Source organism: Dama dama, chromosome 10 (genome assembly GCF_033118175.1).
Source record: "Dama dama isolate Ldn47 chromosome 10, ASM3311817v1, whole genome shotgun sequence".
Classification (NCBI taxonomy): domain Eukaryota; kingdom Metazoa; phylum Chordata; class Mammalia; order Artiodactyla; family Cervidae; genus Dama; species Dama dama.
The window spans coordinates 5160043-5185363 of record NC_083690.1 but is presented as its reverse complement, the minus strand read 5'-3'; the positions used below and the strand labels follow the sequence as shown (position 1 = coordinate 5185363).

Below are 25321 nucleotides of genomic sequence, written 5' to 3'. Positions count from 1 at the left end.
ATGGCCGTGAAAGTGCAGATTCCTAACCACTGGACCAGCAGGTAATTCCCTTGTGCTGTTTTAAGTCATTAAGTTTGTGGTAATTTGTTATAATAGCAATAGGAAGCTAATACAAATATTAAAAAATTTTTTTTGATGATGTGTAGTTGATTTTTAACATTGTGTTAATTTTTGCTGTACAGCGAAGTGATTGAGTTTTATATATATATATATATTCTTTTCCATTATGGTTTATCACAGGATATTGAATACTGTGCTATACACTAGAACCTTGTTGCTTATCCATCTTATATATAATAGTTTTCATCTGTTAATCCCGAACTCCCACTCCATTCCTCCTCCCTCTGTCTGTTCTGTGTCTGAGTGTGTTTCTGTTTCTTAGATATGGTCATTTGTGTCATATTTTAGATTCCACGTGCAAATAACTTTTACATTCCCTTTAAAGAAAGTTTGCTGATGCCTAATTTAGAGTAAGAAGGGGAGGGGAAAGGTCCAAGGATCAAAGTGATTTTGCGGAACACCCTCTGAGAACTCTAGAAGGCACAGTGGCCTGAATTTAGGAGCCAGGAAGGGAGTGAGAAAGGGTACAGACTAAGGAGGTCTACAGAGCCTCCTGGGAATGAAAAAATAGCCTGGAGGAACTTCTTTGGTGGTCCAGCGGTAAAGAATTTGCCTTTCAATGCATGGGACACAGGTTTGACCCTTGGTCAGGCAACTAAGCCGAGGTACCACAACTAGAGAAGCCCACTGGCTGTGACAAAGACCCAACACACCCAAAAAGAAAAAAACAGCCCGGAGTTTGGGGACTTCTCATGCTACTGTCGTGAAGCAGGTGACGGGAAAGAGCTGGGGTGGGTGGTGGGGGCAGTGGTATTTCAGGTGTTGGGGCAGCTGAGCCAGGGGTGTGGATTTGTGCCAGGGGGTGTGGTTTTGTGCATCGGAGACAAGAGAGGGCCCTAGAAGAGAAGGTGCCTTTGGCAGAAATGGGGAGGCCAGTCGGAGTGACAGTGTGCCCAGGGAACCAGGCTCTGGCTGGGTCAAGGGATTTCTGAAGAAGACAGAGCAAGAGGTGGACGCACTTCCCCAGCTCTCCTTCATTCATTCCCCAGGCACTGTGGATGCTGTTCAGTGTACACAGTTAAGGGGCCCTGTATCCTCTATTGTCCCCTGATGTCATCCTTCCTGCTCCCGCAGTGAGGCCTCCCAGGGACCCCCAATGTTACCCAACAGCTGACTTGCAGGATCGCAAAACATTCAGGCAAAACTGCCAGGCCTCTACAAGGGGCTCCGAGTATCTAAAAACAATAACATTTCCTAATAATAACAGCAATCCTTGTTATTAAGAGGGTTTCAATCGGGAGGCGCGATCTGGGCGGGAATCTGGAAGGCGGATGGGATTGGGAAAGGCGGTGGGCAGGAGAAAGGACATTCCAAGGCAGGCGCGGTCTTCCTGAGCTAGGGGCCAACCTCCAGGAGCCGGGGGAGGGGACGCGGGAAGAGGGGGACGGAAGCTCGCCGGCCAGGAGTCCTTCCCTCCTCCGCCCCAGACCTTCACCCTTGGTAGAGAGCGCACCCTGCCGGGGGAGCAAGTCTCTCCCTGGCTTCGCCACGAATGGGCAGCTGCAGCCTTCCGCCTGCCCAGGCCAAGCTTCGGTGGGCCTCTCGCTGTTCAGCCTCCCAGCGGAGGGCTAAAGAGAAGCGGGGACAGGAGGCGACCCGCAGCAGCCACCGGACCTCCGGGGCTGCTGCTGTCCTGGCCCGCCTCTACCCTTCCCTCCCTGCCCGGGCCCCTGCTGCCTAAGGCAGCCCCAGGATCTGAGGCGCCCGGCGCACCCCCCCCTCCTTTGCCCTCCCCTCCCCTCCCCGCTCCGGGATTCCCAGGTTCCGGAGCCCAGGCCGAGTGGCCAGCGGCGGGCAGCTGGGCAGGGAGGGAGGGAGGGAGGGGGCCGCTCGGCCTCTGAAGTCGGCCCCAAGTTACATATGGGAAGCGGTGGCTGTGACGCAAGTTTCCAGGGGGCCCTGGGCTTGGAGGGAGCGCGCCAGAGCGGCTCCTCTCGGAGCAGTTGCAACCGTAAAAAAGAAAAAAAAAAAGCCCCGAGCAGCGCCCCAGGCCGCCTTCGCCTTCGCCGGGCTCAGCAGCGCGCTCCCGCCCCCTGAGGGTCTTCGTGGGCGCAGACCCTGTACCGGGCAGTCCCCGTCGGACCCCGGGCGCACAGGCTGGGCTCCCTCGCTGTGGCTGGCCGTTTCTTTCTTTTTTTTTTTTTTTTGCTACGCTTGCCAACCTGTCAGCTGATGGACCTCATCACCCATAGTGGCGCATGTAGCTCGGCCGCAGCTCGCTCCATTCACGCCGCGCCCCCAAGGCCGCCCGCGGCCCCTGCACCCGGAGCTGAAGGGGGTGGCCCGCAGACCGGGGCCACCACCCGCCCCCGGGGGCCCGCGCCCCTCTCGCCCCGGCCTCGCGCCGCCCGGGGGGCGCTGCAAATAGTCCTTTGTTTACATGCAATTCCTTACTCCGCGGAAGGAGGCCGGGGGAGTGCTGAGTTTTCACCAGCTGTTTCCCGCCTTGAAACAGACATCTGATCAGCTGCAAACACACACACACACACAGACACACACACACACACAGACACACGCCCGGGGAGGCAGGCCGGAGAGACCTCCCTCCCGCCCCTCCCGCCCGCCTCCCTCCCCTCGCCGCCGCCGCAGCCAGCATCTGGGACCGGCCGATTCTGCACCTCCGTCCGGCGCTGCCCTTTGATTCGGATTTCCATCTTGCATTCTCCGGCGGACCGCGGGACCTGGCTCGTGCAGAGGAGGGGGGCCGATCGCTATGGAGTATTTCATGGTGCCCACTCAGAAGGTGCCCTCTTTGCAACATTTCAGGAAAACAGAGAAAGAAGTGATAGGAGGGCTCTGTAGGTGTGTACTCCTCCTCCCCCTCACCCCCTTCCCACGATTGCAGCCCCCGGCCAGTCCGCCCGGGCGGGCGCGCGTGTGCGCACGCATGGCCCGCGCCGCGGACCCTCTCGCCTTTCTTATCCGCCGAGGCGACTGCAGCCCCGCGCGCCAGGCTTGGGCCGCCTGGGGACCTTCCTCCCTCGGAACGTGGGGGCCCCGAGCGGCCCCGGTCACTTTTGTCCGCTGCAGGCGGGCGAGTCGCGACGTTTGTAAATTGCAAACAGACCCACGTGGTTCTGCAGCAGTCCCGGCCATGCTTGGTGCTGGTGGCTTCCCCCCCGCGCTTCCTCCTCCCCCCTCCCGCGGCGGCTTCCTTCCTCTCCCTCCTTCATCGCTCTCTCTGGGCCCCCCCCTCCAAGGGGGACTGGGGGGCCCGTGTCGCGCTTGGGGCCGCGGGGCCAGGGGCTACAATACAGCCACGCCGCGGCTCCGGGCGCGGGGAGGGGGGGCGGGGAGCCGGGTGGTTGTGAGTGTTTGCTGGGACCGGGGCTGCAGCGGGGTCGGGGGGCGTGCTGGAGAGGGGGTGCGGGAGTGGGCGGGACTCGGGGGGCCAGCGCGGCCCGCCGGGAGCGCCGCGGACCCGGGCACGTTGGCGGCCGCCTGCTAGCTCGCCGCCCGCGCCCGGGCGCTGTTTACTAGCGAGGCCTGGACGTGACTCTGCAGCCCTCTTGGAGTAGGCGGACCTCGGCGCGCCGCCTCGCGGGAGCTGTAGTTCTCCGCGCCGCGTCGGTGCGGCATTGTGGGAGTTGTAGGCGCGCCCAGGCCATGCTTTACCCGCACAAAGCTCGGCCCCCGCGGGCGGGATGGGCGAGGCAGGCCGGGTGGGGGGCTTTTTGGGGAGTGGGCACCGTAGGCCACCCCTAGCCTCGCCTGGTCTCTGCCCTCCGCACGTGGGCCTCGGCTGCAAACTTTCGCGTCTCACGCCCCTCCCCCCAGTCATAAACCGAAAGCGTCCGGTTGCCCAGCAGGCTGGGTGGGTGGGTGGTCCAAGATCCGTAGCCCTCCCCGGGAGCTACTTCCTAAATTTGGCCTGGGTTGCTCCGGGATCTGTCCTTTGCCGAAGAGTAATGGGTTAGGGGAATCGCCCTGGACACTTGTTTAAAATGCACACGCCCGCAATTCCGATCGCTAGAAGGGCCTGTGTATCTGCATACTGAACACTGTCTGCGGGACGGCGATATCGCGTGGGTTGTTCTCTGCGGGTCCAAGTTTGGGACCTGTGGCTCCTTTCCTGCCGTGCTGCTTTCGGAGAGAAATGGCTCCCCAGGGCTGGGGCCACGTGCTCTGCCGCCCCGGGCAGGCAAGGCGGGGATTCAGGGAGGAGGAGTCGCAGGCGGTGTGGCCCGGGCTGGTGGACACCACGGGCTGCAGAAACCAGGCTAGGTAGAGGTTGCTGCACACGTATACATCGCCCCCGGCCCACAGGGCTCCTGCCTTAACTACTCTCAAGTTCAAGGTGGTGGGCAGTCAGCAGTACCATCCTGAGTGTTGGCCCTTCCCCAAGGTCCCTCCACCTGGAGGGCTTAGCTGTAATAATTGAAAAGAAAAAACAATTATGGAGCTTGTAATACGTTGTAGGGCTCGTTTTGCAAGACTTCTCTCATCGAATTGTTAACAGTCTTCCTCTGCTAGTTAAGTGGCTTTATGATTTCTGTGTGGGTGGAGGACACAGGTTGGGGAAGGAATAGGTAGGGCAAGTGGTAGGGCTGGGACTTGAACTCTGATCCCTGCTGTTACCCTGAACTGCTGGTTGCTCCGGGAAGGGAAGGGCTGGGCGGTGAGGAGGTGGGTTGAGCTGCCCCAGATGCTGGAGCGGACATCCCGGGCCACAAAGCCTGAGCCTTGGCTGAGTCCTCTCTGGGTCCCCTGGGACTCCAGCTTGACCTGTTTCTGTTCCAAGCCCCCCTTCGGAGGAATCCAGCAGTTCCTTAGGGACCAAGGGCCCCAGGCTTGGGCATGGGGACTGCTTGGCTTGCCCAGCTGTGAGGCAGTGGTCAGCCTATGTGCTGGGTGTGGAGCTGGGGCCTCTGGGTTTGTTCGTTTTCAGACGGAGTTGCCGGATGAGGTAGGATTGAGTGTGGGTTGGGCAGGACCTTCTGGCCGGATATACTGGCTTCTCAGGCTGGTGGACTTTGCTCCATCCCTCGCTGACTAGCAGGGCTCCCTGCTTCCCCTCTCCTGTTTCCCAGACCTACTGGAGGGAACCATACTGGACAGTGGGTGGGGGCGGGGGTGGGACAGAATGGGCCTACCTTACAGCGACACCCCCACACGCTGTGTGGTTTTGGACCAGTTGCCTAACTGCTCTCAGCGTCTGTAAAATGAAGCACCTGTGAAGCTTGGCTCTGTGTGTGGAAAGTGCCTGGTAGCTGAAAGTGGCACTTGGATTCTTAGAATCAGGAGCATGGTGGTCTAAGAGTTTAGCTGCCCGCTGCCAGGGAGAAAGAGACCAGCTCCCCTCAGAGGGAGCTACAGGAAAATTAGGGGCTTTGGAGTGTGTGTTGGGTCCCTGGTCTGGTATATTACGAAACACTTACTTTGTGCTGGGGCTTCCCAGGTGGTGCTAGTGGTAAAGACTCCACCTGCCAGTGCAGGAGACGTAAGAGACACAGGTTCAATCCCTGGGTGGAGAAGATCCCCTGGAGGAGGGCATGGCAACCCACTCCAATATTCTTGCCTGGAGAATCCCACGGACAGAGGAGCCTGGTGGGCTACAGTCCATGGGGTCGCAAAGAGTCGGACATGGCTGAGCGACGAAGCATACACACACCATGTGCTGGGATTGAAGATACCACAATGAACTAGAACTTGACCCCCTCCTAAGAGATGGAAGTCTCATGGTGCTACAGAGTCTTGTCAGCTTCCTTAGATGCATGAATTCTGGAATCTGGGGCACAGACTCTGGAAAAGCAAGGCATCTTGTTACCCTCAATCTCTCTCTCTTTTATTTATTTACTTTTCTGTTTACTTTTCTGCACTGGGTCTTGGTTGTGGCATGCGGGATCTTCGATCTTCATTGCAGCATGAGGGATCTTTACTTGTGGCAGGAGAACACTGAGCTGTCGCATGTGGAATCTAGTTCCCCAACCAGGGATCAAACCAAGGCCCGCCTGCACCGGGAGCTCAGAGTCTTAGCCACTGGACCACCAGAGAAGTCCTCCTCCTCCATCTCTTTTAAACTTCACTATGACCCTGTGAAGTGAGGCAGTATGTCCCCATTTTTTGAATGGGGAAACTGAGGCTTCAAGAGACAACGCGCCTAAGCTTGGGATCCCACAGCTAGTAAGGGGCAGGACTGGAGTTTCCACTAGAACCCAATGCAGGCCTCCCTCTGAGAGGCTAGAGAAACTAGGGGGAGGGGGTGTTTCTGATGGGGACAGTCCAGACATGGTTTGTTCTGGGACCGTAGACAGGGTGTATGGATAGAAGCAATGGGCACGGGCCAGGGCCTCAGGCTGCTTCAGTAGCTGCTGCAGGAGAAGGATGGGTGCCTTGGGCATCCTTGGTGAGAGGGTCATCTTCCTTCTGTCCTCCTTTTTGGGGTATAGGAGAAACCCCAAGTGGGCTTTCCCACCTCTGACTGCGTAGACACTGAATGGTAGGTTTGTGAATGACTTTGGGGCAACGTGAAATGAAAGCTCTCAATGGCTAATTTGAGGCTGGAGCTGGGCGGGTGTTGGGGGGCGGGTGGGGGGAATGGGGGCTACCCATTTGCACTTGGGCTGGGCAGGAGGGACGGGTATAAGTTGGGATCTAGACTTGAAGAGCCTGCTTCCTGCCCTCGATCAGGTTGAGAGGGAGGGAGGGAGGGGTTGTCGTGGGGTACCCTGAGAGTGGGAGCGGCAGCTCTGGTCTTGGCACCAGAGGCTCTGCCACCAGCTGCCCGGCCCCAGGAGACCAGCTGGCTGAGGGCTGTCAGGGAGGGAGAGGAGAGACAGTGTCAGTGGACCAGGCCTCACCGCTCACCTCGGGGTTCTGAAGTTGATGTGAAAGAGTGGAAGGACCTTATAATGACTGTAAATCGTGTGTACTTCTGCAAAACTCAGAGAGAAATGTAAGAAACTTCCAGGCATTTGCAGAAAAATCCACTTTATCTAGTACAGTAGCAGCTGGAAATGCTAATTAGCCATCCTTTATAGGAACCCCTGGCACGCCAGCAGTCAGAACCCCTGGTTAGTCGTGATTCCACTCATCAGAACTTTGGGTTAGTCTGCATTCTATTAAAGAAACTTCCAGGGCTATTTAGGTGAGTTGGTCTTGGTGGCAGCCCAAATCCCTATGAGGAACTGTGGCTTTGGGATGAAGTCTGTTTTCTGAGCTTAAGTCTGAACGAGCTTAGCCAGCAGCTGGTTCCTGAACCAGGAGGCTGGGCTGAGGGACTTGGTGCTGAAGGGGACAGCATGGACCATTCAGAAGAGCCAGGCCCCCTTCCCTCTGGAGACGTCTGGGCTGGGGCTCTCAGGCCTGGGGTCCTGTGGCGTCCTGTGGTGTCTGCCCACCTCGTGGGCATCCTGGGGAGAAGGGAGGGGCCAGAGGTTGGCTTCCCAGGGCCGAGGTTTTCTGAGCAGATGAGTGGGCTGGCGGGGTGCAGGCGGGTAGAGGGGGGTTGTTGAGTTCTGGCTTCAGCCTGGAGAGTTGGTGAGTCTCGGCTGGGAGGCAGGGGGCCTGCAGAGCTGTCTGTGAGCTGCCCGTAGGCAGGGGAGGAGAGCATGCATTTTGGCTCCTGCAGGTGCCTGTGGTATCCTGGTGTGGCTGCCGGACCTTGGGCATGCCAGTTCCCCTCCCAGAACCCTGGATTCCTCATTGCAGCGTAGCCACTAGGTGTCCATGGGGGTCAGAGAAAAATACAAAAGGCTTATGAATGACAGTAAGAGCTGACCCGCTGACAGCACAGCTGTGCGCAGCCTCTCTACGCGGTGACTGTCACCTGTCTGTCAGGGCATCTGGCCTGTGGCGCTGGGATCGGGGTTCAAGTCCCAGCCTCAGCACGTACCAAAGCTGTTGCCTTCCCAAGCCTCAGTGTCCTCATCCCATCAGGCCACTTGACTCAGAGGAAGGTTGCGATGGTTCAGTGAGCTAATTCCAGTGAAGTGAGTCTTTAGCACATTATGTTAAGAACTCAAGACTTTTTTATTTTTTAATTTTTTTGGCCACACCAAGTGGCTTGCAGGATCTTAATTCCCCAACCAGGGGTGGGTTAAACCTGGGCCCCCAGCCGGGAAAGCACCAGTCCTAATTCTCAAGACTTTTAAAAAACAGTAACTCTGTGGCCAGGCTCTACAGGTAGGCCTTCTGGAAGGGCCAACACTCAGAGTGGCCCAGGGGTGGAGGTGGGGCTCCTTTTTGACCCTTAATGCTCTGGTCAGCTCTGGTCTTTGGGCATCACCAGGGGGGAACCCAGGGAATGGATGAATGGGGGCATCTCTCCCTGTATCTCTCTGGGTGGGGGAATAGGAAACTCCCAGATGGATGTCAGTCACCTGGTGCATTGGCTTCCCGGGGACGTCTCTCCCCATCTCTTTAATCCACCTGCCACAGGGGGTCTGGAGGGCGCTGGCAGGCCTGGGAGCCCAGACTCAGTTCTGATCTCCCTTCTCCCCCCACCTGCAAAGGGCAGACAAACCACTGTGCAACAGGTCTCTGACCTTCATTTTCTCTTTTTCTCCATCACCCCCACTCTGTGGGTGCCTGCTAAGTCACTTCAGTCGTGTCCTACTCTTTGTGACCCTATGAACTATATAGTCCGCCGGGCTCCTCTGTCCATGGGATTCTCCAGGCAAGAATCCTGGAGTGGGTTGCCATTTCCTCCTCCAGGGGATCTTCCCCACCCAGGGATCGAACCCACGTCTCTTATGTCTCCTGCGTTGGCAGGCGGGTTCTTTACCACTAGTGCCACCTGGGAAACTTCCCACTGTTGGGTCAGGGAAACTGAGAGAAGTGAGGTGCCCCTGGCCCAGAAGTAGGGGAGCCAGGTCCCCGGCTGACCGGGAAACAGTGTGCCTCCCATTCTGAGCCGTCAGTCCCATTTGTAAGTGGGGGGTCATGGGCCCTCTTTTCCAGTGCTGTGAAGGAACTGTATCTTGGCGGGGGGCTGCGGGGGCTCCTAGGGAGATGCTGGGGCTGCTGGTGGTGGACAGGGCTGGTGTATGGACCCCTAGCAGCAGCTGATGTGAAGCTTGCTCCCAGCTCACCCCCAGCCGACCACCCTTATGTGGGGAGAGGAGGTGGAGACCCGGGTAAGGGCAAGGGCAAGTTCATGGAGTCGCTCAGGGGAGTGAGGGGTACAGGCGGGGTGGGCGGGGGGCCAGGAAGCCCTTGGCTGTCTCCAGCTGTGGGGGACGCGCTCCCCTCCTCGCTTTCGCAGCAAACTCCTCTTTTCCTGGGGGTGGTCAGAAGGGCCCGGACACCTGCCTCTGAACGCAGGCTGCTCCCCCATCGGTGGAACGAGGCTGCTCAGAACTGTCTCCCCGCGTTCCCCAGACCCGGGGGTGTGAGCTGTCTCGGCCGGGGCCTGGACCAGGTCACCCCAGGAGGGCCCCTCAGGAAGAAGCTGGGGCTGTGGCTTTGGGTGGGGCCGGTGGCCTCTTCTGGGAGCCCGGCATCTGGAAGCCATCAGGCTGGGGGGGGGGGGTAGTTGCAGGAGAGGGCCGGGGAGGGGAGCCTGCCTCTTCCAGGCCACACACAGGCCCACCCCTCGGGAGCAGTGGCGTTGGGCCCACAGCCCCGCTGCTGGCTCTGTCTCCCACCAACGCCTCTCAGCCTGCAGTCTCGTCCCCTTCCACTGGCTGCCTCTCCTGCGAGATGCGATCACATATGCAATAACATCGCCTGCTGCGAGCTGGGAGCCTCGCTTCTCTGGCCCAGGGTGGGCCTGCCTTTCAGAGTGGGTGGGCTTGGGGACAAACTGCTCCTAGGTGGGGCTGGCCAGGTCCTCTCCCTGGAGCGACTGGTACCCGGCTTGTCTTGGCAGTCTTAGCACAGGCTCTCGGGCTGGGCTGGGGGCTTATGTAGGAGTGTATGTGGCTGTGGAGATGGGAAGGGAGGAGGGACATCTTCCTCCGTCCTCAAGCCTGTGACCCTGAAGGAGGAGGCCCCGGGGGCACAGCAAGGAGCTCAGAGGTGTCCCAAGAGCAGGTGTCTCTGATTATCACCTGAGGCCACCCGCATCCGAATCACAGGGATTCTTAGCCATGTGGGTTTCTGGGTCCCACTCAGACCTGCTGGCCAGACACTGGGGTCAAGACTTGGGGTCCACACGCTGATGTTGACACCCAGGCATCTCAGAACATGCTACTCCATCAGCCACCTGGTCTGCTGGGGGGTGTAGGCATCAGACAGAGCCGGTATATTCTGTAGGGGCAGCTTGCCTGTTACACTTGGGCCCTCTGGAGATGAAGACAGGGGCCCACCGGGGGCAGGGCTCCGAGGGCGCCCAGCCAGAGCCCACCACTGTTCTCCCATAGCTTGGCCAACATTCCACTGACCCCTGAGACTCAGCGGGACCAGGAACGGCGGATTCGGCGGGAGATTGCCAACAGCAACGAGCGGAGGCGCATGCAGAGCATCAACGCGGGCTTCCAGTCCCTCAAGACCCTCATCCCCCACACAGATGGAGAGAAGCTCAGCAAGGTGGGCAAGTGCCAGGAGGACTTCCTGGAGGAGGAGGTGGGCTGGAGGGGGAGACTCGGGAGACGCCAACAGTCGGGGTCCCTGACTTGTCCCTCCTGCCCTCAGGCAGCCATTCTCCAGCAGACAGCAGAGTACATCTTCTCCCTGGAGCAGGAGAAGACCCGGCTCCTGCAGCAGAACACGCAGCTCAAGCGCTTTATCCAGGTAGCGCTCCGCCCTCTTCCTGGCACCCTCTCCCTGGTGTGGGCATCTCTGGGCCCAACCACTGGCTTGGGACTATGATGTGGCTGCAGGTCCCTTCTTCCCCACTGACCTGCCTACTTCTGGCACTTGCCTTCCTGCCTGGAGTCCTGACTTAGCCGTGGGCGGGTGCAGCGCAGTGGGGTGGGCTCCGGAAGCAACCGGGTGACTTTGGGAAAGCAGGTCCCTTCTGCCTCCCTTTCCGGCCGTGGCTGTTTGGTGGATTTGCACAGGGGGCTGCCTCGTGCACATGCACCTGGGTTTGACAGCTTTGGGGGGCTGCGATGGAGCTCCCCACTGCCCTGGTGGTGGTGGTGGTGGTGGTGTATGCAGTGTCATCGCACACTCATCAGCCCCTGGGGGTTCCCCAGGAGCTGAGCGGCTCGTCCCCCAAGCGGCGGCGGGCAGAGGACAAAGACGAGGGCATCGGCTCACCCGACATCTGGGAGGACGAGAAGGCGGAGGATCTGCGGCGGGAGATGATCGAGCTGCGGCAGCAACTGGACAAGGAGCGCTCGGTGCGCATGATGCTGGAGGAGCAGGTGAGGCGGGAGCGGTGAGGCAGGCGAGGCGATGCTGTCGGCTCCGAGCTCCTGCTTTGTGCCGGGGCTGGGAGTCGGGGTGTCCAGTGGGGTGATCAGTGGGGAGCAAACCAGACAGATTCCTGCCCTGGGAGGGGGTGGTCACTGTCCGAGACTGGTGAGATGAGTCAGAGGCATTCACACTGTAAACACGTATCGGTGGTAAAGGCCACACCAGATCGGTGGGCAATCAGCGAGGGGGGAGTCTGGGCTGGTTCCACCCCACAGCTTCCTTGTGAGGGTGGGAGGAGCAGAGAGGGGAGAAGGGTGCTCCAGGCAGAGGGAACCACATGGGCAAAGGCCTAGGGCTGGAGGTAGGCAGGGAGGGAGCACAGCCTGCGGGAGGGAGAGGAGTCAGCGTGGGCCCGGCAGGCTACGGTGCAGGACTTTGGTCTCCACCCTGACGATGTTGCGGAGGGCGCCGCCCCTGAGCCCCACTGCTTCACCCCAGGTCCGCTCCCTGGAGGCCCACATGTACCCGGAAAAGCTCAAGGTGATCGCACAACAGGTGCAGCTTCAGCAGCAGCAGGAGCAGGTCCGGCTGCTGCACCAGGAGAAGCTGGAGCGGGAACAGCAGCACCTGCGGACCCAGGTGAGCGGGAGGGGCCTGCAGGGGCCGCCCGAAGCTGGCCTGGGGCTCCCAGACCCAGCGTCAGTGCCGCCGGCTGTCCAGCAGGGCGGGCCCAGGGCCTCGGTCACAGTAGTGTAGATGTTTCTGGCTCCCAGGTGTCTTGCATACATGATTACGTTGAATCCTTAGAGCAGCCCTTTGAGGCCTGAGCTGTTCCTACTCCTGTTTTACTGATGAGGAATTGGAGGCACAGAAAGGTTCACTAACACGCCCAAGATTTCTCAGTGATGTGGGGCAGGGATTTGAACCCTGGCCATCTAGATTCAGTCTGAACTCCCGACCACCACTGTATTTATTAGATGTGAAATGCTGGCATGGCTCCGGAGAGGGAAGGCCCGTGCAGTCTCAGATGGTCAGAAGTCCCTCCCCAGGCCACCTTGCCTTCATTTCTTAAAATAAGAGGGGTGGGAGGGGTCACGATTTGGGCGGCCCCAAACTGTGAGTGAAGGAGGTTGACGGGCTGCTGGGGTGACTGGTGGAGGCTCTCCAGGTGGTGGGCAGAGGGAGATGGTTTGGAGGGCTGTCCCGCAGCCTCTGTGACGGATGGAAGGGAAGGGGCTGCTCCTAGAAACTGCAGAGAGACTGAGGGCCCCTGTCTTGCAGCTCCTGCCCACTCCGGCCCCCACCCACCACCCCACGGTGATAGTGCCGGCGCCGGCACCCCCTCCCTCTCACCACATCAACGTCGTCACCATGGGCCCCTCCTCGGTCATCAACTCTGTTTCAACGTCCCGGCAAAATCTGGACACCATCGTGCAGGTACCTGGGCCTGGGGAGAGGGCAGTGCTTGGGGGCTGCCCCTTGGGAACAGGCCCTTTGGGGAGAGATTAGAGAGTGGGGGAGTGGAGGGGATAGAGGCAGGGATATTGAGCGTTGAGTTGGGGGAGGAGGTCTGGAAGCCAGATGGTTCCATCTCTGCATCCTAGGTTAGGGGCAGAGAGGGAGGGACCGGATGGCCAGGAAGACCCCATTCCTTCCCTCCTGGGGGTTTGCTGGGGGTGTCCTTTGTTCCCGGAGCCCCCTGCTTTCAGAGTTCTTGCATCTGTCTCTTGGGTTTTGGGATGGGGGTGGAGGTGGAGGAGGAAGAAACGAGATGCTAGACTTTGAAGGCTGAGCCCTGAAGTCCCTGCTATGCCCAGCCTGGTGCAGAGAGACCCTTTTGGGAGGCCCAACAACATTACAAAGAAAGAAACAACCCAAAGGCCCAAATGGAAAAAAAACGTCCATTGAAGTCCCGGGAACTTGAGTTGCACCCGGCGAACTGAATAATAAAATTAATAACAGAGACCTTCCATAAAGCCAACAGGCAGGCTTTTGAAATACATAAATGAGGGAGAGAGGCTTATGACTTCAGGCAGGCCTGCACTGTCCTTCTTCCAAGCCAGATTCAGCTCAGGAGAGAGCTTCTAAAGTTTGTTTTCCCCCTGACTCTGAACCGGCTGCCCCTTTTGCCAGGCTTCCTTCTGGACCTTTCTGGGGGGTGTGTGGGTGGTGGGGGAGCTGGTGAGGGAGACATTGCTGGAGATGCTGGTGGTCCACATGGCCCCTGCATCCTCACGGCAGCCTCCTTCCCGCTCAATCCCAGGCGATCCAGCACATTGAGGGCACCCAGGGCCAGGAGGAGGAGCAGCGGCGAGCCGTCATCGTGAAGCCCGTCCGCGGCTGCCCCGAGGCCCATGCCTCCGACACCGCCTCTGATTCGGAGGCCTCAGACAGTGACGCCATGGACCAGGGCCGGGAGGAGCCAGCAGGGAACGGGGGGCTTCCCTGACCAGCCCCCCAGCCCTCCTCTCCCTTCTGGGGGCTGGAGGGGGCGGGGCAGCAACTGGGAGAGAGACGAGGGTGAACGAGTGAGAAATTTTTACAAAATTTACGGCATCATTTGGGTCTCTTTTATGACCTCTTTTTTCAATACTGTAAATCGTCCTTTGAGTGAAGCCGCCCTACCCGAGGTCGGGGCTGGGGCGGCAGGAGCGCCTGGCAGCACCTGGGCACCTGGGGCTGGGCCTCGGCCCCGGAGGCTGGGGAAGCAGACGTGGAGGTGCCTGGCCTCTCCACCAAAAAAGCATTTTTTCAATGAAACATGTTTTTAAGAACAGGGAAAAAAATCAAACAAAACCCCAAGGTATTTTTGCCCTCTCCAGAGCCAGCCTGCCGACCGTCAGTTTTTAATTCCCCCTTCCCTCCTCTCTTTTGGTGTTCTTTCTCCTTTAAGCACTTACATGGGTTGGGGGTCTGGCTGGGTCGGGGCTCTGGGGGTCCGGGGGTCTCCATTGCTTCTCGGTTGGGGTTTGCTGCTGCCCTTCTCCCCTCCCCTCCCTCACCACCCAGCCCCCCACCTCTCCCTCCGGGTTTCCCATCTTGCATCCCAAAAAAGTCTTTGTCTCTCTCTTTGTTGTGTTTGTTGTTGGTTCTTTTTTGGTTTTGGTTTTTTTTGTTTTTGTTTTTTTACAATTTTGAGGTCTTTATGTTCAAGGAGAAACTATTATATTTTGTTAAAAAAGTGGGGGGGGGCGGAAACCAAGAGGCCACTGTGCCTTTATAAAGAAACAAAATAAAGTTTGTACTTTGTTTTTTAGATTCTGTATCTCCTGGGTGTGTGCTGTCCTGAGGGGCTGGCGAAAGCTCCCTGGGGGGTACTGTTTGGGCCTGCCAGAAGGGGACTGGATGTGGGTGAGCGTGATGACTCCCCCAACTTACGTGTGGTGTTGTGATGAGAAATCAGGGTCCTGAGATTCCCTGGGTTTACTCTGGGGATTCTGCAAAGAGGGGAGATGGTGTTGGGATTGAGGGGAGCGGCTCCCAATTTCTCCCGGGTGGGAGACAGAGAATAAACAACTAGATAAAGGACACAGGATGTTCAGGGTTCCCGATTGATGGCCACTTCCCCGGCTTGTGTAACCCCTCTGAACCACAAGATCCTCCTCTACAGAAGGGAAGGGAGCACTGCATTAAACTGCGCTGTTTAAGAGCTCAGGTCCTGGAGTCGGTCTGCTGTTGATCAGTTTCACCTCGGGCAGATCTCTTGATCTTTGAGACTAAGTTTTCTCTCCTGAAAGCTGGGAATCATAAGGGCTTAAGGTTAAATTTCTTAATCCTGTATGACCAGAGATGGCTTAATAACATCTCGCTCTTGACCTGCTTTTCCTCAGGTATGTGACAGGTACGAGGGGACTGAGGTCAGAGCAGAATAGCGGATTCACACCTCACCCCACACTGAATGCTTCTAGACATGAATTTGTTGGATAGAAAGGAAGGCAGGGGCCTGTATTTTTTTTAACTTTTAATACTTTTTTTAAGTGAAATTAACAGAACTTAAAATCAAGCATTTAAAAGTGAACAGTTCAATGGCATTTTGTTGTTCAGTCACTAAATCATGTCTGCCTCCTTGCGATCCCATGAACTGCAGCATACCAGGCCTTGCTGTCCTTCACTATCTCCTGGAGTTTGCTTCAACTCATGTCCATTGAGTCAGTGAGGCCTTCCAATCATCCCATCCTCTGTTACCCTCTTCTCCTGCCCTCAATCTTTCCTAGCATTAGGGTCTTTTCAATGAGTCAGCATTTACTACATTACTATTCTGTGCACCCATCACCTCTATCTAGTTTCAAAACATTTACATTTCTCATTTTAAAATGATCCATTAATCAATCTCCCCATTCCTTTTCTCTGATCCCCTGACAACCACCAATCTGCTTTTTGTTTTCTAGTATTTAAAGAAATTAAAGTGTAATTTATCTTAAGTAAAAATTCACTTTTTAGATTTTGGTTGTGGGAGTTTTGACAAATGTATATAGTTGTGTTACCATCACCATAATCAAAATAGAAATTAGTTTCTTCATCCCCGTGTTCCCCCCTGCCCTATTGTGATCCACCCAGTTCCTGGCAACCTAGGCTCTATTCCTGTGATTCCTATGTAGTTTTGTCTTATCTAAAATGTCATACTATAAATATATTTATTTATAGTATATGACAAATACAAATTTAGCTTTTTGAATCTGGATTCTTTCACTTAGCATTATCACTGTAGGTTTCTCTCTTTTGGGGGTGTATATAGGTATATTTACATAAATTAAACGTGTGTTTGAGGGAAGGGGCTTAGCTAGGATCTGGGCGGGAAGACCACTTCCCAAGACCAGTAGAGCGACCCCTTTTCGCCAGTGCAAGACGCGTCCTACGGATTGCAGGCAGCTCCTAAAAGTGTCAATAGAGGGTGCTGTGGAACCAGGATGTCTGGCCAGCAAGGGCAGAGGCTCCGCCTCCTTCTGGTGTCTGCGGGACTACTCAGTTCCAATAGGCCAGAGGCGGGGCTCGGGGGCGGGGTCAAGGGAATACCCAAGACCTGTCCTTGGGAGCCCAGCGACCGTAGGCGGTCTCACCAGCAGGCGGCGGGAATCGGGGGCGCGGCTGCGGCCCCGCCCCTTCCCGGACTCGCCCCGCCCCGCCCCGCCCCTCGGTGCGCAGGCTCCTTGGTGCCTCAGGCCATCTCGCGCGCTCCCGATAGCACGCTTCTCTGGCCCCGGCCCGACCCCGCCCCGCGCCCTCCCACGCACGCTCCGCACGCAGACGCGGCAAACGTGCGTTTCCCGCGTGTCCTCCGCACGGAGGCGCTCGCAGGCTTTCCGCTGTGCCGGATGGGGCGTGTGGTGGCTCGTTCGCTGCAGAAGTTTGGAGCCCCCGCCGTTCCAGTGACTTGATGTCGCAGTCAGAAGGGAACAAGTGACCTTCGTGTTAATAACTTGTTTCCTTTTAACCCACAATGTTTGAGATGTTATTTCCTCACAGGTAGTGAATGTAAGAAACTGAAACCATTCACCTCAAATTGGGACTTGAACCCATGTGCGGGAACTTGGACCCTGCCAAGCCCAGCTTGGAACTTAAACCCAAATGGCTGGGACTCGAAGGTGGCCAAAACGCACTGTCTTGTGAGATCATACATCTGGTTTCAGGACCTAATGAAGCCCAAGCTCTTGATGTCTCATCGCAGAAAGAAGTCAGCGAGAGATAAAGTGGTAGGTAAGAAGTAGATTTATTTAGAGAGAAACACTCCACAGTATGTGGGCCATTTCATAAGGAAAGCACGGTTTCAGGAGAAACTCGTGCCACAGAGTGGACCATCGAAGAACGCAAGTGCAGCCTGGAAATGTGGTGTAGGACTGGGTAATTAATAAGTTAATGAGCAAGATGGTTATTCCAACAATTTTGGGGAAGAGGTGGTGATTTCCAGGAATTGGACCACCACCCACTTTTTGGTCTTTGATGTTCTTGAAACTGTCATGGCGCCTCTGGTGAGTCATTTAGCTTGCTGAGCTGTTACTGAGGATGAAAGTCTAGTTGAAGTTGACTTGTCTGCCATCTTGGAACCATTTGGTTCTAATCAGTGTACCCCGTGTCCTTGGGCTTCATCATTCTTTCAAAGGTTATTCCCTACCCCCTTCCCTCTTGTTTACAAACTACACATGAAATAGCTCATTTTTCCTGCTGAATCTGGGAGCCCTGTGTGCAATACTTTGGGCACCTGATGGAGAGAACTGACTCATTTGAAAAGACCCTGATGCTTGGAAAGATTGAAGGGGATGACAGAGGATGAGATGGTTGGATGGCATCACCGACTCAATGGACATGAGTTTGAGTAAATTCTGGGAGTTGGTGATGGACAGGGAGGCCTGGCGTGCTGCAGTCCATGGGGTCGCGAAGAGTCAGACACGACTGAACGACTGAACTGAACTGTGTGCATCTTGCTCTGGCCACCCCTCTGTGGGGAAGGCTGTGGATACAGGCCTGGGGTTCAGAAAGGGCACGGTGTCCAATGGCACAGCAGACACTGGCCTGGGAGGAGGAAGAAGTAGAGATAATGTGGGAACCGGATTGTAGAGGACTTTCAGGTCACGCTACAAAACTTGGACTGTATTTTTTGTGAAGGGAAAGAGTGTAGGAGAGACATGACCAATGCAAAGTTCAACAAAACCTTTCTTATAAACTTGTGTATTGAAGTACTGTATTACGTACACTTAGAGGGCTCGTAATGAAGCGTTTAGCTCCGTGAATTTTCACAGACTGAATGTACACCCATATAGCCAGCATCCTACCAAGCCTTCAAGTGGTTTGTTTCTTAAACAAACAAAAAATTGTTGGAAGTAGTTACAGAAGTGTTCAGGAGTCCACCTGCAGCCTTTACCCTGCCTCCCCCAGTGCTAACATCTTGCCTACCTACTGTACCCCATGGAAACCGGGTAACTGTTGTTGTTGCAGGCCACAGGACTTATTCAGAGTTTACAGTTTTGCATGGGTTCACTTACGTACATGTGTGTACAGTTGCTCTGTACTATTTTGCAACAGCGATTTTGAGAACTGGAGTTGCTCTGCATCCTCACCAGTACTTGATATTATATTGTCAGATCACTATATTTTTCAGGTTTTTTTCCCAACCAATTTGGTAGGTGTAGAGTAGAATCTCACCGCAGTTCTACTTATATATTTTTTGGCCACAGCTTGGGGCATGCGGCATCTTAGCTCCCTGACCAGGGATCGAACCCTTGCCCCTTCCAGGGGAAGCATGGATTCTTAATCACTAGACCACCAGGGAAGTCCCTAGTTTTGCTTATTTTATATTGTCATACAATATATATTCTCTTTTTGTCTGGCTTCTCAATATAATTCTTTGAGATTCATGTTTGATTTTGTGTATATTAGCAGTTTGTTCTTTTTTGTTTCTAAGAATACTGCATTGTATGAATATACCACAAATTGTTTAGCCAGTCATTTAACAATGGACACTTAGGGTGTTTCCAATTTATGACCATTGTGAATACATTCTAGTAGAGACTGTCCCCCAAATAGATTGTGCCAGCCTATGGATTCTGTCACCAGTGTGACGGTGAAGGGGCATCGTAAGCCTGTGCCATGGGCCCTCTTTTGTGGTGGTTTCTTTGGGAGGGGACTAGGCATTCTTGGTTTCCTAGTGGCCTCACCCACCCTATTTTAAGGTCTTCGTTAGGGATTAAATCTTATGGGAAATGTATGTCTGCTCTGATCTCAAGGATCGTGACATTGCACCATGTCCTCTTTGTGAAGATCCTCAGAAGAAATTCCTGTCGAGTCTCAGCAGCAGAAATAATTTCACTTCTCTGGAACAGTTGGTTTGTTCTTATTTTAAGGACACTGAATTGGCAAGAGATCAAGTTACACACACGTGAGGGTTTACGTACGCACTGCCATTTGCTTTTCTATCAGCCTTACGCATGGCTCCATTTCGTGTGCCTGTCTTTGTGTGGTTTTCATCTCCTGTTACTTCCCATTCTTGTTTTCTTGGTGTACTTTATGGATATTTGGGAGCCATTTGTATGCTTTTCTGGCACAGGGTGGGTTATGATAAACACTGCTTGTGCCCTGATTTGGGGCTGTCTGGCAGCAGAACATTTGCCCCCCTAGTTCTGTGAGATGTTGAAGGGCTATCTAGCAGAAAGAGGGCTATCTAGCAGAAAGAGGGAGGGGACTCCTTGTGACCTTGGCCTCCTTAGTGGTTGGTTAACTGGCCTCAGACCAGTACATAAAGCTCATGCAAATCCTCCAGCCACCTCTTGGGGCTGGCCGGCCAAGTTGTCCTTAGCTTCAGATTTTGTCTCTGGCTCTCCCCTGCCTGCCCCTGACCCTCCTGGACCCATTCCACAATCCCGTCTTCATCCAGCTGCCTCTCTGTGCTCTCCTGCAGGCTGCCATCCTTGTGGCCTTTGTCTTTCCCCCTCTGTCTGGAGTTCTGCATGCCCTCCCTTGCCCTGCAAGTCCTGGGCTGAGGCGTGGGGTCAGTGCCATCCCCTGCCTTGGTCCCCTCTCTCCTCTTGCCCTGCTGAGTTGCAGGTTTTGGTGTTGATTGACGTGAGCGTGTGCTGGCCGAGAGGAGGGGGGTAGGACTGGGGGCCGGGGGGCAGGATGGGCCCTGAATCCGGCAGCCGTAGGAAGGAATGAGCTCCCCGAGCCGGCTGTCCCCCCCCACCACACCCCTGGTGTTGAAAAGGAGCTAGGAGTGACAGCTGCAGGGTTTCCTGAATTAGGGGGCCTAGGTCACAGGTTCTCGCGGGTGCGGCCTGTCTCCATGGCAGCCTCAGGATCAAGTTCAAGAGGAAACCGCACAGCGATTGGAGAAGCCTGCGTGCTGCACGCATTCCAGAGATTAGTCGTCCCCTATCTGAGGCAGATAGGGAGGATGCTCTGAAAACGGAAAGAGAATCGACGGCAGCCTGTTCCCTTGTGGGGAGAAGGAATTGTCTGGGGTGGTCAGGCTCTGAGGAGTAGTGGGGTCTGTTTGTTTGAGATCAGGGGAGGGGCGGTCTCCATTCTCCGGGGGCCCTCATGGTGCGGGTCCCTGGCTCCCTGCGAGAAGGTGGGGTGGCAGTGGGGAGGGGTTCTGGAGCACTGCGGCTGGCTGTGGACCTCACCTTGCACGCGGAACGGCAGAGTTAGTACTGTTGGGAGTACTCTCTGTCACTGGAGGTATTCAAGCAGAGATCTCTGTGAGGGTTATTGTAGGGAGGATGGTGGGAATTTGGGTCCTTCCAAGGAAGACAGTCTCTAACTTCTGAGGTAAATGGGAAGGTCCTCTTGATGAGGGCTACTCTAGAAGAAATGAAATCTGCTGACCCCTTGATCTTGGACTTCCCGCCCCCAGAGCAGTGAGAAAATAAACTGTTGTTTAAGCCCCCAGTCTGTGGTATTTTGTTATGGCAATCCTAGCAAAGTAACGCGCCATCCTTTTGTGACTTTTGTTTCACTTTGCATAGCATTTTCAAGGTTTAGCCACACGTTGTAGCATACCTTAGTATTTCTTCTTTTTTTTAAATGACTGAATAATATCCCATTGTGTGGATGGACCACATTCGGTTTATTCATTCGTCTGCTGATGGATACTTGGGCTTTTTTCACCTTCCGGCTGTGGTGAGTCGTTGGCTAGGTGTACAAGGACCTGTTTGAGCACAAACAGGGCATCTTTAAATCAGATGCAGTCAACCCTTTAACCAGAGCTGGGCTCACCCTCCCTGTCTGCTTGACTGGGGTTCCTCTGGTTTCTCTGACCCTCTCTCTGTTCCCCACGTGCCATCCCCACCCCTGCCTTCCACCCCTTCCCTGATGTGCTAACTCCTTTCCCCCACCATGGATGCCGCTCACTTGGTTGATGGGAGAAGCACTGGGTTTGTGAGGTGGGCAGATCTGGGCTCAAGCCCAGCAGCTCTGTTCCTAGCTGGTGACCCTGAAGAAGTCCCTTTAGCCCAGAGCCTCGGGCTCCTCTGTGAGGTGGTGACATCCACCTCCCATCCCTCAAAGCCCCCGGTGGAGCGGGCGCCTCCTTGGTTCAGATGTCCTTTTCTCTCCCATGACCAAACGAGGCCCCCTCCCTCACAAGGAGGCTCCCCCCTCCCAGCTCCCCAGCCATGAACATGGGTTGGAAGACTTAATGTTGGTGTGTCAGTCAGTCGGGGTCTCCTGAGAAACAGCCAATGGGATCCGTGTTTACAGAGGGGGTCAGAAAGTTAGAAATCCCTGGGAAGGGCAGCAGCTGGAAGTCAGGTGCGTGGACATCGCAGTCTGAAGGCAGAACTCCCTCCCCATCGCGGGACCTCAGTCTTGCTGTTTAAAGCCGTCAACTGATTGGATTAGACCCACTCACATTAGAGAGGGTGATCTGCTTGACTCAGGCCAGGGATTTAATTATTTTTAAATTATTAATTTATTTATGTTTGGCGGTGTTGGGTGTTCATTGCTGTGTGAAGGCTTTCTCTACTTGCCGCAAGTGGGGGAAACTCTCTAGTTGCATTGAGTGGGCTTCTCATTGAGGTGGATTCTCTAGTTGCGGAGCACAGGCTCTAGGGCTTGCGGGCTCAGTAGTTGTGGGGCATGGGCTTAGTTGCCCCTGTGCATGTGGAATGTTCCCCAGACCGGGGATCGAACCCATGTCCCCTGCCTTGTCAGGCGGATTCTTAACCATTGGACCACCAGGGAAGTGGGAAGTCCAAGGCTGCAGATTTAAATGTTAAGCACGTCTGAAAAGCACTTGCACAGCAATATCTACACTGTTGTTTGACCAGCAACGTGGTGTCATGACCTAGTCAGGTTGACATACAACCCGTTGCAATTGATACCTCATCAGTTCTCTTCAAACCAATCTACAGATTGATCATAATTCAGTTAAACTCCAAGAAGACTTTAAAAAAACAGCTGACAGGCTGATCCCCAAATTCATGTAGAATGGTCAAAATGACTTTAAAAAAGAATATCAAAGTTGGAAAATTCATACTACTTATTTTCAAGATTTATTAGGAAGCCACAGTGATCAAGATAGTGAGGTATTAGTGAAGGGACAGACACATAGCTCAATGGAACAGGATATAGTCCAGAACTAGATTCTTACATATATGGTCAATTTTAAAAATAAAAAACCTTTTTTTTTTTTGTCCAAGTTGTTTGGCATGTGAGATCCTAGTTTCCTTACCAGCGATGGAACTTGTGCCCCTTGAAATGGAAAAGTGGAAAAAAAGAAAAAGAAATGGAAGTGTGGAGTTCTAACTACTGGACCACCAAGGTGTCCACATATATAGTCAGTTGATTTTTTAAAAAAAAGATGCAAAGGCAATTCATGGTTGATAAGACGGTAAAGAATCTGCCTGCAGTGTGGGAGACCTGAGTTTGATCCCTGGGTCGGGAAGATCCCCTGGAGAAGTGAATGCCAACCCACTCCAGTATTCTTGCCTGGAGAACCCCATGGACAGAGGAGCCTGGGGGCTACAGTCCATGAGGCTGCAAAGAGCTGGACACGACTGAGCAACTAACACTTTCACACTTCAGGAAAGTCGTTTTCACAAACAGTGCTGGAACAACTGGATATCCATTTGTTAAAATCTAAAGTTTGGTCCAGTCTTACAACATATTAAAAGAAAAGCAGAAAATGGATTATAGCTAGAAATGTAAAACCTGAAACTACTGTACTTCTGGAGAAAACAGGAAAAAATCTTTATGACCTTGGTTTAGGCAAAGAGTTAAGTATGACACCAAAGGTGTAAAGTAATACATTGATCAATTGGACTTTATAAAAATTAAGCATTTCTGCTCTTTAAAATACACATATAAATGAAAAGATAAGTTGCAGACTTAGATAGGGAATATTTACTAATGATGTATCTGATAAAGGATTGTCTCCAGAAGACATAAAAAATGGGAAAATATTTGAATAGGCACTTCATCAAAGATGCACCAAAGAAGTGGATGACAGATACAGATACACGGGAACATGCTTAATATCATTAGTTGTTAGGAAGGTGCAAATTAAAACTACAATGTGATATCACTACACACCTATAAGAATCACTAAAATTTGAAAAACAGACCATACCAAATGTTGGTAAGGATGTGGAGTAACTGGTGGTGGGATTATAAAACGGTATGATCATCTTAGAAAAAAGTTAAGGTGAAGAGGAGTGAATTAAGAGTTTGAGATGAACATATATGCACTACTATATATAAAATAGGCAACCACCAAGGACCTACTGTATAGCACAGGGAACTGTGCTCAATATCTTGCAATAACATATAATGGAAAAGAATAAAAAAAATTTTTTTTTTGCCGTGCTGTGCAGCATGTGGGATCTTAGTTCTCTGACCAGGGATCAAATCTGTGACCCCTGAGGTAGAAGCCTAGAGTCTTAACCACTGGACTGCCAGCAAAGCCCAACTCCTAGGTATTTACCCAAGCGAAATGAAAGTGTGTGTCGTAATGAATTGTATATAGATGTTTATAGAAGCTTTGAAAACCGAAAGTCTCTCAAGAGGTGATGGATAACAAATCAGGGTCCATCCAGGCCATGAAATACAACTCAGAATCAAAAGGAGTCAACTATTCATACGGGCTACAACGTGAAAATGTCTCAGTATCATTATACTATGTGAAAGAAGCCAGATAAAAAAGAACGCAGATGGGATGATTCCATTTATATCAAAATCTAGGAAATGCAAACTAATGTATAGTGGCAGGAATCAGATCAGTGGTTGCCTGGGAAGGGGTAGGCATGCATGCACGCTAAGTCGCTTCAGTCATGTCCGACTCTTTGTGACCCAGTGGACTGTAGCCCGCTAGAATCCTCTGTCCTGTAGGATTCTTTAGGCAAGAATACTGGAGTGGGTTGCCATGCCCTCCTTCAAGGGATCTTCCCAACCCAGGGATGGAACCTGTGTCTCTTACGTCTCCTGCACTGGCAGGCGTGTTCTTTACCAGTAGCGTCACCTGGGAAGCCCTGGGGGGCAGGTAGGAGGGGGTAAGAGGGAGGGACTGTAATGAACGTGAGGACAATTCGAGAGTGGGAAATCTGTTTGTCATTTTGATTGTGGTTCTGTACATGTGTGAAGATATATCGAATTGTACACTTTGAATACATTGTTTGCTGTGTGGCCATTGTGTCTGATAAAACTGTTTTAAATGGAAGTGCGTGAAAGATGCCACCCAGACTTTCGTCCTTTCCCCCACAGCCAATGGTCACTCCCACAGGGACGCCATCCCCAGCAGGACCAGCTGATGCCACCCCTTCTAGAGCTGGCTTTCAGGGGGCCGTCACGTGCCCCCAGGAAAAGTGCATCAAGTAGCCTGTTGCAGAAGCGCTGCTGGACAGGGACCGGTCTGTCCAGGCTCTGCCCAACCACACAGCATCCAACATACCTTTTCCCTCCCGTCAGCATTCTGCCTCTTCCAGGGGCCGGGGAAGCCGAGGCTCCTCGCCATCGACCTCAAAGGTCAGATGTCGGGGGCTTTCCTCAACTGACCATCAAAGCTCTGCCCTCCTGACCTTCGAGAGGGGCTCAGATGTGTGTCAGTGGCTGTTGTCTAATAGGCCCTTGGTCCACAAAGCCGAGGCGTGTGCAAGTCACTGCTCACACGGACTTCAGCTCCTGTGATTGCAGATGCTGAGAAGACTCAAGCCCTGACTCCCAGACCTGACCCAAAAGGACGCCCCACTTTTTCTCTGCTATACACTGCCCCCCCAACCCTGCGACCCCTGTCACGTGACCCTGGCGCTGCCGCGGGAGAGGAGTCAGCCGGGCCCTGCCTTCCCTGTGGCAGCTGGTGCTGCAGGCGCAGAGCAGCCTCCGCGGCCTCCGGGGTCCGCGCCGCTGGCCCATCACGTCTGCCCAGTTGCCCTGGTGACTGTGTGACCCTGCCGCCCGCCCCCGCCGCCACCTGCCCTATAAATAGAGGCCCGGAGCAGCTGGGCTCTCTTGGCAGTCACCATGAGGGCGCTGG

General features: G+C 54.3%; 1 protein-coding gene across 3 annotated transcripts; it reads left to right on the top strand.

The window, feature by feature from the left end:
* Positions 1-2657: 2657 nt before the first annotated feature.
* TFAP4 (transcription factor AP-4) lies at positions 2658-14620 on the top strand. 3 transcript variants are annotated; one of them, XM_061152735.1, is made up of 7 exons: positions 2658-2922; positions 10425-10590; positions 10696-10794; positions 11202-11372; positions 11920-12003; positions 12646-12801; positions 13628-14620. In XM_061152735.1, the coding sequence occupies exons 1-7, from the start codon at positions 2834-2836 to the stop codon at positions 13811-13813; spliced, it is 951 nt and encodes a 316-aa protein (XP_061008718.1). In that variant the 5' UTR covers positions 2658-2833; the 3' UTR covers positions 13814-14620. The 3 variants fall into 3 exon arrangements, with proteins under 3 accessions (XP_061008718.1, XP_061008717.1, XP_061008719.1); XM_061152734.1 differs by having other exon boundaries at positions 2662-2922; positions 11863-12003; XM_061152736.1 differs by lacking the exon at positions 2658-2922 and adding an exon at positions 4729-5026 and having other exon boundaries at positions 11863-12003.
* The last annotated feature ends 10701 nt before the right edge of the window (positions 14621-25321 follow it).

Coding starts and splice junctions, on each gene's coding strand:
- TFAP4 (XM_061152734.1), top strand. CDS start 2,834: ATGGAGTATTTCATGGTGCCCACTCAGAAGGTGCCCTCTTTGCAACAT. Junction 2,923..10,424: donor GTGATAGGAGGGCTCTGTAG/GTGTGTACTCCT, acceptor GTTCTCCCATAG/CTTGGCCAACATTCCACTGA. Junction 11,373..11,862: donor GCATGATGCTGGAGGAGCAG/GTGAGGCGGGAG, acceptor GCTTCACCCCAG/GTCCGCTCCCTGGAGGCCCA.